This window comes from Rutilus rutilus, assembly GCF_951802725.1.
Source record: "Rutilus rutilus genome assembly, chromosome: 11".
Lineage (NCBI taxonomy): Eukaryota > Metazoa > Chordata > Actinopteri > Cypriniformes > Leuciscidae > Rutilus > Rutilus rutilus.
Window position 1 is genome coordinate 20479245 of NC_140216.1, and position 13354 is coordinate 20492598.

The following is a 13354-nucleotide window of genomic DNA, read 5'->3' on the forward strand; positions in this document are numbered from 1 at the left end:
CGCGGCCCAGGCTTGCGGTAAAGCCCGAGGTCCCGAAGTCGTCCTAGCACGTCTAGGAAAACGACGTGTTCAAGTCCCGCTGCGGCCGGGCTTCCACCAAAACTCATCGCTCGTCCAGTTCCAAGAAATGTGACTGTTCAAGTCTATTTAGCAGCCAACAAGCCGGTTCCACTGCCCGCTTGCCTGCACACAAAAGCCGTTTTCACGGCTACCCAGATAAATCCCACAAAGAGCGTATTTTCTGGTGTCCCGGCCACGGCCGATGGTGTTATGAGTGTAGACAAAATGCCCACTGCCCAGTGCTCATTCCTACACACAAGCACAGCCCATCACACAGGGCTCGCGCACATAAAATCGACCCAGCTCGATTGCGCATTAAACGTAGCAGATGTGCCCACTGCCCAGTGCCCACAATCACTACGTTCTGCATGTCTCCAGGTTTCTGTAAAAACGAAACCAGTGTGCATTCGCTCTGCCCAGGCGGACAATGCTTTCGGTGTGATAAATGTGCCCGCTATTCCGCGCCCACATCCACACATAGACATGACAAATCCTACGGGATTCGCCCAGCCCTCCCCCTCTCGGTTTGCCACCGCAGAGGAGTCGAGCGCGGGCAATCTGCCCGCTGTCATCAGCGCGCCCTCTGCCTCAAATGTCATAAACGCGACGCTTATGTTGCGGCACACCGAAGCCCCCCGGTCGCCAAGCGACCAGCGTGCGCTTCGCATTCAACCCCTAGCCACCCGTGCAGATGCATGGGCAAGGCTGCCCGGGGTTACGAAATGGGTGCTAGACATTATAGAAAGAGGCTATTCGCTACAGTTTCACCGACGCCCGCGCCGTTATACAGCGCGCGTCGAGACCACGGTAAAAACAGAAGTAGCACACCTACTTCGAGCCGAAATTTCGAAACTATTGAGCAAAGGGGCCATAGAGCCGTTATCTCAAGCTCAGAGCGAAGGGGGGCTGTACAGCAGATACTTCCTGGTACCGAAAAAAGACGGGGGTCTCAGACCCATTCTAGATCTGAGGCAGCTGAACAAAGTGCTTGCAAAGCGAAAGTTCAGAATGCTCACGACCAGAAAAATTCTCGCGCAGATTCGCAGAGAAGATTGGTTTGTGTCAATAGATCTGAAAGACGCGTATTTTCAAATACAGATAGCGTCACGTCACAGGCGATATTTGAGATTCGCCTTCGAGGGCCAGGCATATCAGTACACAGTCCTTCCGTTCGGCTTGTCCCTGGCACCCCGTACATTTACGATGTGCATGGACGCGGCGCTCGCACCCCTCAGACTACGAGGCATGCGAGTATTGAACTACTTGGACGACTGGCTGATTCTAGCTCAATCTCACTCGGTGCTCATAGAGCACAGGACCATTTTACTCGATCACCTCGAGAATCTGGGTCTCAGAGTCAATTGGGCAAAGAGTTCTTTGTTCCCCAGACAGATAATATCTTTTCTGGGCACAGAACTGGACTCGCTCTCTATGATAGCGCGACTGACACCTCAGCGCGTACTAGACATTCAGCGCGCAGCGAGCTCTTTCCGCTGCGGCGCGTCTGTCCCGCTCAGGAAATTTCAGAGGATGCTGGGTCTCATGGCCTCAGCATCGTCAGTACTCCAGTTGGGCTTGCTACGCATGCGCCCGCTACAGTTCTGGCTGAAAGCGCGAGTTCCGCGCCGAGCGTGGGCTTCCGGTCTGCTTCGTCTCAAGGTCAATCAGAAATGCATCGCAGCTCTGAAACCTTGGAAAGCAAACGACTGGTACCAATCAGGTGTAAGCCTGGGGACTTCCTCGAGTGTGAAGGTAGTGTCTACGGACGCGTCCTCCATGGGATGGGGAGCGCTGCTCGAGGGCAGACCGTTCTTCGGCCAATGGTCAGAACGAGAGAAGCTTCTCCACATAAACTGCCTCGAAATGCTGGCAGTAGACAACGCGCTGACGCGTTTTCGTCCCCAAATACAAGGACACCACGTCCTGGTCCGCTCGGACAACATGTCAGTGGTGTCCTACATAAACCGCCAGGGCGGCCTCAGGTCCAGAAACCTGTACAGGCTGACAGAACGCCTCCTGGTGTGGGCTCAGAGCAACCTGCTCTCACTGAGAGCAGCGCATGTGCCAGGGCTCCTGCCCCATGGCCAGTGCCAGTGAGGAGGGACCTCCTCTCTCAGGCCAAGGGCTCGATTTGGCATCCGCGCCCAGAGCTGTGGTCCCTTCACGTTTGGGCCATCAACAGGTACCCGCTGACCTCCCAAGCGGAGTGTTAAGCACGAACACGCAGGCTAGAGCTCCGTCTACGCGACGTCTCTATTCCTCAAAATGGTCAGTGTTCTCCAGCTGGTGCACGGCTCGTGGCGTGTCGCCCCCGGACTGTGGGGTGACGGAGGTTCTCTCCTTCCTACAAGAGCTGTTGGATAAGGGCAGGTCCCCTTCCACGCTCAAAGTCTATGTGGCGGCCATTGCAGCGTTCTCGAACGCAGAATCTGGTCAGTCAATAGGAAGGAACGATCTAGTCATCCGCTTCCTTAGAGGAGCTAAGAGACTGAATCCTCCCAGACCTCCCTCAGTCCCCGTATGGGACCTTTCCACGGTGCTAGAGGCCATGAAAGGTCACCCATTCGAGCCTTTACAGACCATCGGTCTTAAACACCTGTCTTTCAAGACAGTGTTTCTTTTGGCTCTCGCTTCAGTGAAGCGCATAGGGGACTTACACGCGCTCTCAGTGAGTGCGACGTGCATGGAATTTGGGCCTAATGACTCAAGAGTTATACTCAAACCCAGGCACGGCTATGTTCCAAAATCCCTCAACACACCGTTTAGGGCGCAGGTCATTTCCCTGTCAGCCCTACCGGTCTCTGACGAGGAAGGAGACGCGAGCTTCCTTTGCCCAGTCAGGGCATTAAGAGCTTATGTGTCTCGCTCATCTGTCTTCAGACAGATGGAGCAGCTCTTTGTTTCATTTAGCGGACGCTCCAAGGGGCTGGCCGCGTCGAAACAAAGCCTATCCAGATGGATAGTTGACGCCATTGCGCTGGCATACACTTCCAAGGGCATGCAGTGTCCGTTGGGTGTCAGAGCGCACTCCACGAGAAGCATGGCTTCATCGTGGGCCTGGTCGAGTGGGATTGCCTTACAAGATATATGTATGGCGGCAGGCTGGGCCTCCCCGTCTACATTTATAAGGTTCTATAACCTAGAGGTTCCCGCCTTACAGGCCAGGCTGTTGTCGGTCTAAATGCACCAGTACTGTCTGTTCCGATGCTATTGGTTCAGCATACTGTGTCTGCTGAGCGCTGCCCTACAGCAATGCTTGCTGATCGACGTATAAATGGCAGGACCCATGATTTCCCATCAGCTCAGGCCGCACCCCGCTCTGGCTGTATGATGACATCTGCGTCTTAAGGACGCTGTTGCATGTGGAAGAGCGCGGCTCCGCCCCTCCCTCTTCCCAGACTCCCTGTGAGTTCCCCTGGTGATTATGCACTATATGAACCCTGGGCTTCGCTCCTGGGTCTTTGGTGTTGATCCCAGCAAGCACGGCGTTTTACATTGGGTCCCCTAGCGTAAGATACTTACGCAGTACGAGAGACCTCTCGTAAGAGAACGTACTCGGTTACTAACGTAACCAGGGGGGCAGCGTTTCATATTATTTTGAAGGTACCCCCGGGAGCCGCCATTGGCTAACAAGCCTTCACCTGCTGTTAGCATCCCATTGACTCCCATTCATTTTGGCGTCACTTTGACAGCGAATAACTTTACATCTGAGGCGTTTAAAGACTCCATTTGTCCATGGTTTATTTCTAAAGAAACACGACAATGTATAAAAGGCTCCATTACCTTGTATCTTACGTTATGGCCCCGTAGAAGCAGTTTTTGTAAAAGTAGGCTAACGATTGCGTCATAACCACGCGACTCTCTGGAAATTACCGTAGAGACAGGAAGAGAAGTTCGCAGTCAATCGGGGGGACGTGGAGGCATAAAGTCCGATAAAGTCAAGGGAGAAGCCCATAGAGAGTCATGACGTTGCTCCTGCTCCTAGCTCATGGACAGCTCCTACTCACGCTTTCCGTCTCTGCAAGATTCGGAAGGGAATGGTTCAGATTTCGTTTGGCACAGCTACTAGAAAACTTACAACTGTCAGGCAGGCTGCTCACGTCACATCCACGTCGTCAAGCTCAGTTTGAGTCTGCGCAGTACGCTCGGCAATCAGGAAATGAGGGCTTCTAATCAGCTTCACTTCTCTCCGTTGAAACCTATGGGGTCGCTGTGTCCAGTTTATATACTGTCTATGAACGTAACCTCGGTTCTCTCTAGAAGAGGGAACGAGTACTGCGTATCTTGCCGTGCATGCACACGCTCTGGTTAAGCTTCGGCGATGAAAAACCAGAAATAGCTGCCTGCGAGCTGAATTTATTGGCCTAGGCCACGCCCGTTTCGGCGGGACATGACGCAGTGGGCGCAAATCACCCCATTGGGTCTGACGTCACGCTAGGCCTCGCTCGATAGGCTGCTGCAGTTGCCGCAGAGCAGCCAATAGGCACACGAGCCGTCTTGCCTATGTCTGCATGCTGCCGCAACGCGTTTTACATTAATACAAAATTAAGGATAATTTTCTTGGCTTCAGTATCTCGTGGAAAAGGGATTTTCCCCTAGCGTAAGATACTTACGCAGTACTCGTTCCCTCTTCTAGAGAGAACCGAGGTTACGTTAGTAATCGAGTACGTTTTTCTATAACAAGAACGCGGATAATAAATGACCTTAACATTAAAATGAATGGTGAACTCATCGATCAGGTAGAACAAGAAAAATATTTAGGAGTGATTTTAGATTCTCAGCTAAATTTTAAAAGTCATATTAAAAACATCTCAAGAAAAATGAAGGCCAGTATGAACTGTTTCAGAATGATCAGGAGTGGTCTAACATTTGAATGTGCTCATGTCTTTCTGAACACTATGATCCTGTCCCACCTGTCGTACTGCACCACTGTTTGGTCCCAGACTAGCCAAACTACCCTAAAGCCTATTGACAGTGTTGGGGAAGCTACTCTGAAACTGTAGTTTGACAAGCTACAAGCTACTCGTAAGTTAAAGTAGTTAAACTACAGTCAAGCTACCCTTTTGGAAAAGTAGTTAGCTACACTACAAGTTACTATCAAAAAGTAGCTAGCTACATTGAAACTACTTTAGATTTTTTTGAACAACGTATATTATAAATAACTGAATAAGTGTCTGAGGAATGTTTTAAGTAAAATATTTAGTGTTTAAAACAATGCAATACAATTATGATTTCAAAGAGTATTGTTTTATTACACACAACACTCAAATATCGTCTTGCTCCATCATGGATAATATGGGTGTGTCAACCCACTTCTGTACGTCAGTGAACCGTTAGCCGCAAGATGCGTGATTAAACAACAGGTGGCGGTAATGGCAAAAAATTTGTTTGTAATCTAACAAGAAGAAGAATATCCTTGCATCGCGCTGATTCGCGCAGGCTCGACAACAAAACGCAATGTAGCTTTTGCTCGCGCTACACCGCTACTTGCTGCAAAAAGTAGTTAGCTACTGGAAAAGCTACACTGTTTAAAAAGCAACTGAGCTACTGCCAAGCTACTGAAAAATGTAGTTAAGTTAGTAGCGTCGCTACTTGTAGTTAACTACTCCCCAACACTGCCTATTGAGAGGCTTTATAACCGTGCCCTAAAAAATTTCGATAAAAAGCCCATTCGATTCCATCACTGTTACATTTTAAGTAAACATAAAATCTTAAACTTTGTTAATTTTGTTCATCTTAGACACATAACGTTTTTTTTTTTTAAATGTTTGACTGGACTTGCACCTGAGCCACTTTGTAAATTTGTGAACAGGCTGGAACCCTCCAGATCAACAAGAGCTGCTACATGTGGAGACTGTAAAGTTCCATTTTGTAAAACATCTTTTGCCCAAAATGTTTTTTCTGTGAAAGGAGTCAATTTGTGGAACTGGCTTGAAACTGTCCACCTTTAAAAAACTAACAAAAGCCTGGTTCATACAGCAGCAGCAGTGTGATCATGCCATATGAGATGTATAGCTGTGTGTATGTGAGGTGTGCATCTGTGTGAGTTCAAGTGAATGTGTTTATTTACTACACTTATTTTTATTGGTGCTAACTGGTTTCTGGACATTTTATTGTATTCACTGTAATTTTTTTTACTTCTTTATTACCTTAACTGTTAAAAGCCCTTCTAGGGACAGGTGTTGCGAATTAGCCATGGCTATAAACACTGTGATACAGGCATCGGACTGTTCTTTATGTAATAATCTATGTTTTTTTTTTTGTATCTGTCCCTATTCAAATAAACAACAACAACAACAACAACAACAACAAAAAATAATAATATTCTTGAATTTTACATTGCTTTCCCCTACAAAAGCAAAGCTGACCGCAACTGCGGAATTTCACGTTAAGCGTTTTCTTTTTTAACAGGCTCTAAAGGAGGAAAATGCCCTTAACGTGAAACTCTGCACGTCACGTTCATATTCTATAGGCTCTTGTCTATATATAGTTTCCCTCCCATAGAGGCTATTATAAATAAAACGCTTAACGTAGCTTAATGAATTAAGCACTTTGTTTCAAGAAATGCAATTCTTTGTGAAAGTCTGTGGCTTTTTGTGCAGCAAGTAGATTATTGAACCAGAAGAGGAATTTTCTCTCTTATCCTTTTGAATGTAGGCAGTTGTGTTTTCCTTTCCCCGGAATGTAAGTTGATGGCTTTCAGTGGGAGGCTGGTCGGATAAAAGAATTCTAATGTACATTTGTACATCTTATTATTTAGACATGTAGTAATAGTTACTCAGTGTGTTAATAAATGATTTATTAATACATATTCCTACTGTCATTAAAATTTACGGTAACACTTTATAATAACTGCATGCTATTAATCATTAGTTAAGCATTAGTAAACAGTTAATTTGTCATTTATAAAGCATTAATATACATTAATAAGCAGTTTATAAATACAGTTATAAATGCTTTGTTCTTGATTTATAAGCATATCTATAATGTGTTTAATAATTGTATTTTCATTATTTTTTAATGATCAATTTATCATTTCTAAATGAAGTATAGCATTATTTACAAACTGGTTATTTAGGAGTTGTCAGTGGTTCATAAGACCACTTAGAAAGTGTGAGTAAATGATTAATAAACTGTTTAAATACATATTATTATTCAGACATATAGTAATAGTTACTAGTGTGTTAATAAATGCTTTATTAACATGTTTTTCTACTGTAATTCAGGGTTAATTCAGGTAGTTATAAAGCATTTAGTAGTGGTCAGTTAACTATTTTTGTGAGCTCATCTAAAGTGAGGACTAGTTATGCCTTGTAAAGCATTTATAAAGGAGATTTAAAGGCTGTTAATATTTCTATGTTCTGTATCACTGTGTGTGTTTGTTTCATTTTTCTGTTTAGAAGAAAACTGAGTCTTTAAATCTCCTTTATAAATGATTTACAAAGCATAACTAGTCCTCACTTTAGATGAGCTCACAAAATAGTGAACTGACCACTACTAAATGCTTTATAACTACCTGAATCTACTACATTTACTTACACTTTCTAAGTGATCTTCTTAATCACTGACAATACCTAGTTTGTAAATAATGGTAAATAATGTAACTGGTTTGTAAATAATGCTATACTTCATTTAGAAATGATAAATTGATCATTAATAAAGTATGAAAATACAATTATTAAACACATTATAGATATGCTTATAAATCAAGAATAAAGCATTTATAGCTGTATTTATAAACTGCTTATTAATGTCTATTAATGCTTTATAAATGCTGAATTAACTGTTTAGTAATGCTTAACTAATGATTAATAGCATGCAGTTATTATAAAGTGTTACCAAATTTACCACTGCCAACACTGGATTACAGGAGTGCCAAAATACAACAAATACATTTTTATGAAACAACAATAATATAATAAAATATTCCACAGTGTCAAAACTACCTCAGTACTAACTTTCAAACATTAGAGAACAGCAGTGCAGATCGTGGACAAGTTTCGGTTCATTGATCAACTTTAGTTTGATTTAGTTTGATTTAGTGTGAAAACTTAGAAGATACTATCAAAGCCTTAAGGCTTCCGGTAAGCTGCTGCCCTAGAATCTTTGGAAGTTTTCACAATAAATCTAACTAAATCAAACTAAAGTATTTTTAATATTTACACTACAGAAATGTATTTTTATATCAGATTGCAGAGGCAAAGTTTCATTTTACTGCACAGTTATGTTTTCTGGTGTACAGGAATTGTTATTTTGTATGACATTGCAGAGGTTGTATTTTTCATTTGATATCAAGTGTACAGTTGTACAGTTTAATTTTTTGCATCTTGAAATAAATATGTATATGTTCTGTATCACTCTGTGTTGTGTTTGTTTCCTTTTTCTGTTTAGAAGATAACTGAGCCTTTACATCTCCTTTGTAAAAGCTTTACGGGGCATAAATAGTCCTCACTTTAGATGAGCTCACAAAAAAAGTTAACTGACAACTACTAAATGTTTTGTAACTACCTGAATTAATCATGAATTACAATAGGAATACGTGTTAATGAAGCAGTTATTATCACACTGAGTAACTATTACTGTATGTCTAAATAATATGAATAAATAAACATTTAAATAGTTTATTAATCATTTACTTACACTTTCTAAATTATCTTATGAACAATAACTGGTTTGTAAATAATGCAATACTTAATTTAGAAATGATAAATTGATCATTAATAAAGTATGAAAATACAATTATTAAACAAATCAAGAATAAAGCATTTATAGCTGTATTTATAAACTGCATACTAGTGTCTATTAATGTAGGGACAATGCTTAATAAATAATGAATTAACTATTTACTAATGCTTAACTAATGATTCATAGAATGCAGATATTATAAAGTGTTCCCATAACGTTTAGTGTAGTTTTTAGTGCTCCTCTTGTGTCCAATGTTTAATGAATATTGTTATTTACCCTCCTCTGATGAAGACCGTTTTCTTGCATTATGTAAGTTTGACTCTCTCATTTTGTGTGTCTTCCTCAGCCTCTGCTGGTCCAAACCACTCTGGAACGACTCCGATATCGCAAAGAACAAGGTGGGCCAAAGCAACTTTCTTTTTGAGCCACAGGCAAAAATGTTACTGCATTCATTACTGCTCTGTTTTTCTTCTTATTTATCATTCTTCTTTTGACTTTATTCTGTTTGTCTGTCAGATATCAGCGAGTATGTGGATGACAAGAGAATGAAGTTTAAGGTCTAATATACAGCAGTATGTCAGGTAATGTCATAAAAATCTAAAACTCGCTAGACACTTTAGCTCTGTTCCAAAACCTATAAAGTCTGCATAGACAGCTAGGCAGCATCCTATGGATTTTTATTTTATTTTATTCGGAACAATCTGGATGATTTTCCACCATCAAAAGAGAAAAGAATTTTCTTTGTTTCTCTGTTACATTTTGTATGTGTACAGTTACAGTATGTTCCGGGTTAGTTTGAACCAGAACACACATTCCGTTCCATTTAGCTAATGTACAAATAGAGTTTTCGTTGATTTATTAAAGAATTGAGAAGTATCATCGGGTAATCTTTATTAAATCTACTGTACATATATTTTATGTTGCTTTTAATTTTAACTACTTTCAGTATAACTTCAAGGTCTTTGTGCTCCCCAACTTCTAAAATCCCAATTCAAACCCTGCACATAAATTATTTGAAACACTTAGCAACTTGCTTATGAGACTCGCATTATGGCTGCACAGTTCATCAAATAAATAATCAAGATTACCATGCCACTCATTGGCCCAACGACAGAATCCAACGGTGTGGGCGAAGATATAATGCGTGTATGTCTTTTCAGTGTTCCAGTGAGGTTCACTTTATTTATTAGAATTTAGTTTCAATATTACGTTAGCTCTACGCTTAATCTGACTCCAATTTCAAATGATAATCAAATTTAGATTGTGTTTCTTATTAGAAAATAATCATAAATATTGATTATGATTTAATTTAGATCTTTGATTATTCTGGGTATCCCATACTTTCAATTATTTGTTCATTAAGTACTACGGAGCCCCTGAGGGGACCTTTGCAAAAAAAAATGCAGACTTTTGCATGCTCACAAGAAACTATTGCGTGCGCACGAGAAACTTTTGCGTGAGCACAAGAAAACTATCGCGTGCTCACGAGAAACTTTCGCGTGCGCACAAGAAAATTATTGCGTGCTCATGCGTTTTATATATAATTTTTTTTTTTTTAAAGGTCCCCTAACCGTAGTATCAGAATCAGAATCAGAAAGAGCTTTATTGCCAAGTGTGCTTGCACCCACAAGGAATTTTTCTTGGTACTGAAGCTTCCAGTGCACATATACAAATACAAATACAACAAGAACATAGTAATACAAATTCTAAGAATGAAAATATATAAAAAATAAATAAAAATAGTATAAAAGTAAAAAAGTAGGGTCACAGTTGGGTTTAGTCTGAATAAACATTTACAGATTATGAACATATTTACAGTATTTTGAGTAGTATGAATAATATAAATATCACCTGAATTAGAGAATATTACACTAGACAGTGGGAGTCTAGCGCATGTTACAGATTATAAACATATTTACAGTATTTTGAGTAGTATGAATAATATAGATATAAATATCACCTGAGTTTATTGCACTAGACAGTGGGAGTATTGCACTTACAGGCATATGCTTTGGGGGGCATGTTAAGTGTTCAGAAGGGAAATGGCCTGTGGAAAGAAACTGTTCCTGTGCCTGGAAGTTCTTGTGGCCAGTGATCTGTGTCGCCGTCCTGACGGTAACAGTTCAAACAGGGGATGTCCAGGGTGAGTGGAGTCTGTGATGATTTTACCTGCTCTCTTCCTCACTCTGGAAGAGTACAGGTCCTGGAGGGTTGGCAGGGGGGCACCAATAATCCTCTCTGCAGTCCGGACTGTCCGTTGTAGTCTCCTGATGTAGTAGCTGAACCAAACCAGACAGTGATGGAAGTGCTTAAAACAGACTCAATGACGGCTGAGTAGAACTGGATCAGCAGCTCCTGTGGCAGATTGAACTTCTTCAGCTGGCGAAGGAAGTACAGTCTCTGCTGGGCCTTTTTCACAATGGAGTCAATGTGATTTGCCCACTTCAGGTCCTGGGAGATGGTAGAGCCCAGGAACCTGAATGACTCCACTGCTTCCACAGTGCTGTTCATGATGGTGAGAGGGGGGAGTGCTGGGGTGTTTCTCCTGAAGTCCACGATCATCTCCACTGTTTTGAGTGTGTTCAGCTCAAGGTTGTTATAACTGCACCAGACAGCCAGCTGTTCAACCCCCAGTCTGTAAGCAGACTCGTCACCATTTTGGATGAGACCGATGACAGTGGTGTCGTCTGCAAATTTCAGGAGCTTGACAGAGGGGTCTTTAGAAGTGCAGTCATTAGTGTACAGGGAGAAGAGCAGTGGGGAGAGAACGCACCCTTGGGGGGCGCCAGTGCTGATGGTGAGGGTCCTGGATGTGAGTTTCCCCAGTCTCACTAGCTGCTGCCGGTCCGTCAGGAAGCTGGAGATCCACTGACAGATTGTGGATGGCATGGAGAGCTGAGTCAGTTTGGCTGTGAGAAGATCAGGGATGATGGTATTGAAGGCCGAACTGAAGTCCACAAATAAGATCCGTGCATAAGTCCCAGGTCTGTCAAGATGTTGCAGGATATAGTGCAGTCCCATGTTGACTGCATCATCCACAGACCTGTTTGCTCTGTAAGCAAACTGAAGGGGATCCATCAGGGGTCCGGTGATGTCCTTCAGATAGGCCAACACCAGTCTTTCAAACGACTTCATGACCACAGACGTGAGAGCGACAGGTCTGTAGTCATTAAGTCCAGTGATTTTTGTTTTTTTGGGAACCGGAATGATAGTGGAGCGTTTGAAGCAGCAGGGAACTTCACACTGCTCCAATGATCTGTTGAAGATCTGCGTGAAGACTGGGGCCAGTTGGTCAGCACAGGCTTTTAGACAAGCAGATGAGATGCCGTCTGGGCCTGAAGCTTTCCTAGTCTTCTGTTTTTTGAAGACTCTGCTCACGTCCTCCACACAGACCTTAAGCTCAGGTTGGATGGCAGAAGGGGGGAGGAGAGGGGTTGCAGGAGGTGATGGTGGATGTGTGAAGTGCACATCAGGGCGGGTGTGAGGTGTGAGTCTGGGCTTCTCAAACCTGCAATAGAATGCATTGCAGTATGGTTTCATGGACTAAAAAAAATAATCTTTTTCAAGCTTTTTTAATTAATTTTATTTTGCACTCCTGGAATGATTTATTCTTTCCAAACAAAGCTATTCAAATCATCTGGTGAACTTTCCTGTATTTCTTCAGATCGCAATATATATCTCAGAAAAAGTAAATAATGCTATGTCGGTTTTTTCCAATAATGCGCAGCCCTTATTAAAATATTGGGGATAACGGTAGTGTCACAGTGTGGTACAGGGAGAAGTAGACGAGGGAGAATCAAAAGTTCCAATGCAAACTTTACTAACAATATAATACAAATAGGTACAGACAGGCAGAAGGTACACACACACTTAGTAGGACAGTGATCGGACCAAGACTGACTGAACTGAATGGAACTAAATACAAACACTGATGAACACTGATTGACAGAACACAGTTGACATAGATGATGATGAACTAACACAAGTGATACAGATGAACTGATAAAGGTTGTCATGGAAACAAATGAGTGACGGGAAACCAGAACAAAGGAAGACGTGACTAATACAAACAAACACTGACACGTGACAGGTAGGGGATATAATCAACAATAATAACAGATATTAAAACAAATATTTTTGTCATAATTGTGCAGCCAAATGAGAAACACACAAGAGACACTACTTGATCAGTTCCTTTAGAGTTTGGTGTTAGATTTTAGGGTAAAATTGTCAATTTTTGATTATGTTCATTATTGAATGAAATATTTTCCTCGATAATGGATTCTGGGATTGCCTTCTCCAAAAAGAATAAATACAATTTCTAGGTTTTGAAACAGAGCTATTATCGGTATTGTAAGTATAAATGCGCATGTTCTGTTATCACATAGTTTCCTTTGTGTTTAGCAAGCTGCACATCTTCCTTAGAATGTGATCTTTAAACTGAATCGTGCATGTCAGACTTTCTCAGTTTGCTAATTTCTTATGAAACAGCACGAAAAACATTGCCTCACACTACATGTTCACTCAGACACAGATATATACCGGCATTCTCTTCCTGTGATGTACATCTGTTTTTGTGACATTAATACTGAGAACATGATCCTGGATG

The 13354-nt window shown here is 42.1% G+C and overlaps 1 protein-coding gene and 1 long non-coding RNA gene across 18 annotated transcripts in view; one reads left to right on the top strand and one right to left on the bottom strand.

Annotated features, from left to right (window-relative positions):
- The window catches only part of thrb (thyroid hormone receptor beta), a 443394-nt gene that overhangs the window by 343451 nt on the left and 86589 nt on the right, over window positions 1-13354 (top strand). For 12 of the 17 annotated variants that reach the window (XM_084422934.1, XM_084422922.1, XM_084422925.1 and 9 more), the window contains 2 exons: window positions 9092-9143; window positions 9262-9326. In XM_084422934.1, the coding sequence (XP_084279060.1) occupies window positions 9320-9326 (7 nt within the window). In that variant the 5' untranslated portion in view covers window positions 9092-9143; window positions 9262-9319. The remainder of the gene's footprint in view (window positions 1-9091; window positions 9144-9261; window positions 9327-13354) is intronic. The other 5 variants (XM_084422927.1, XM_084422931.1, XM_084422933.1 and 2 more) reach the window with 1 other exon arrangement.
- The window catches only part of LOC311299395, a 538425-nt gene that overhangs the window by 200022 nt on the left and 325049 nt on the right, over window positions 1-13354 (bottom strand). The gene's annotated exons all lie outside the window — the stretch shown is intronic.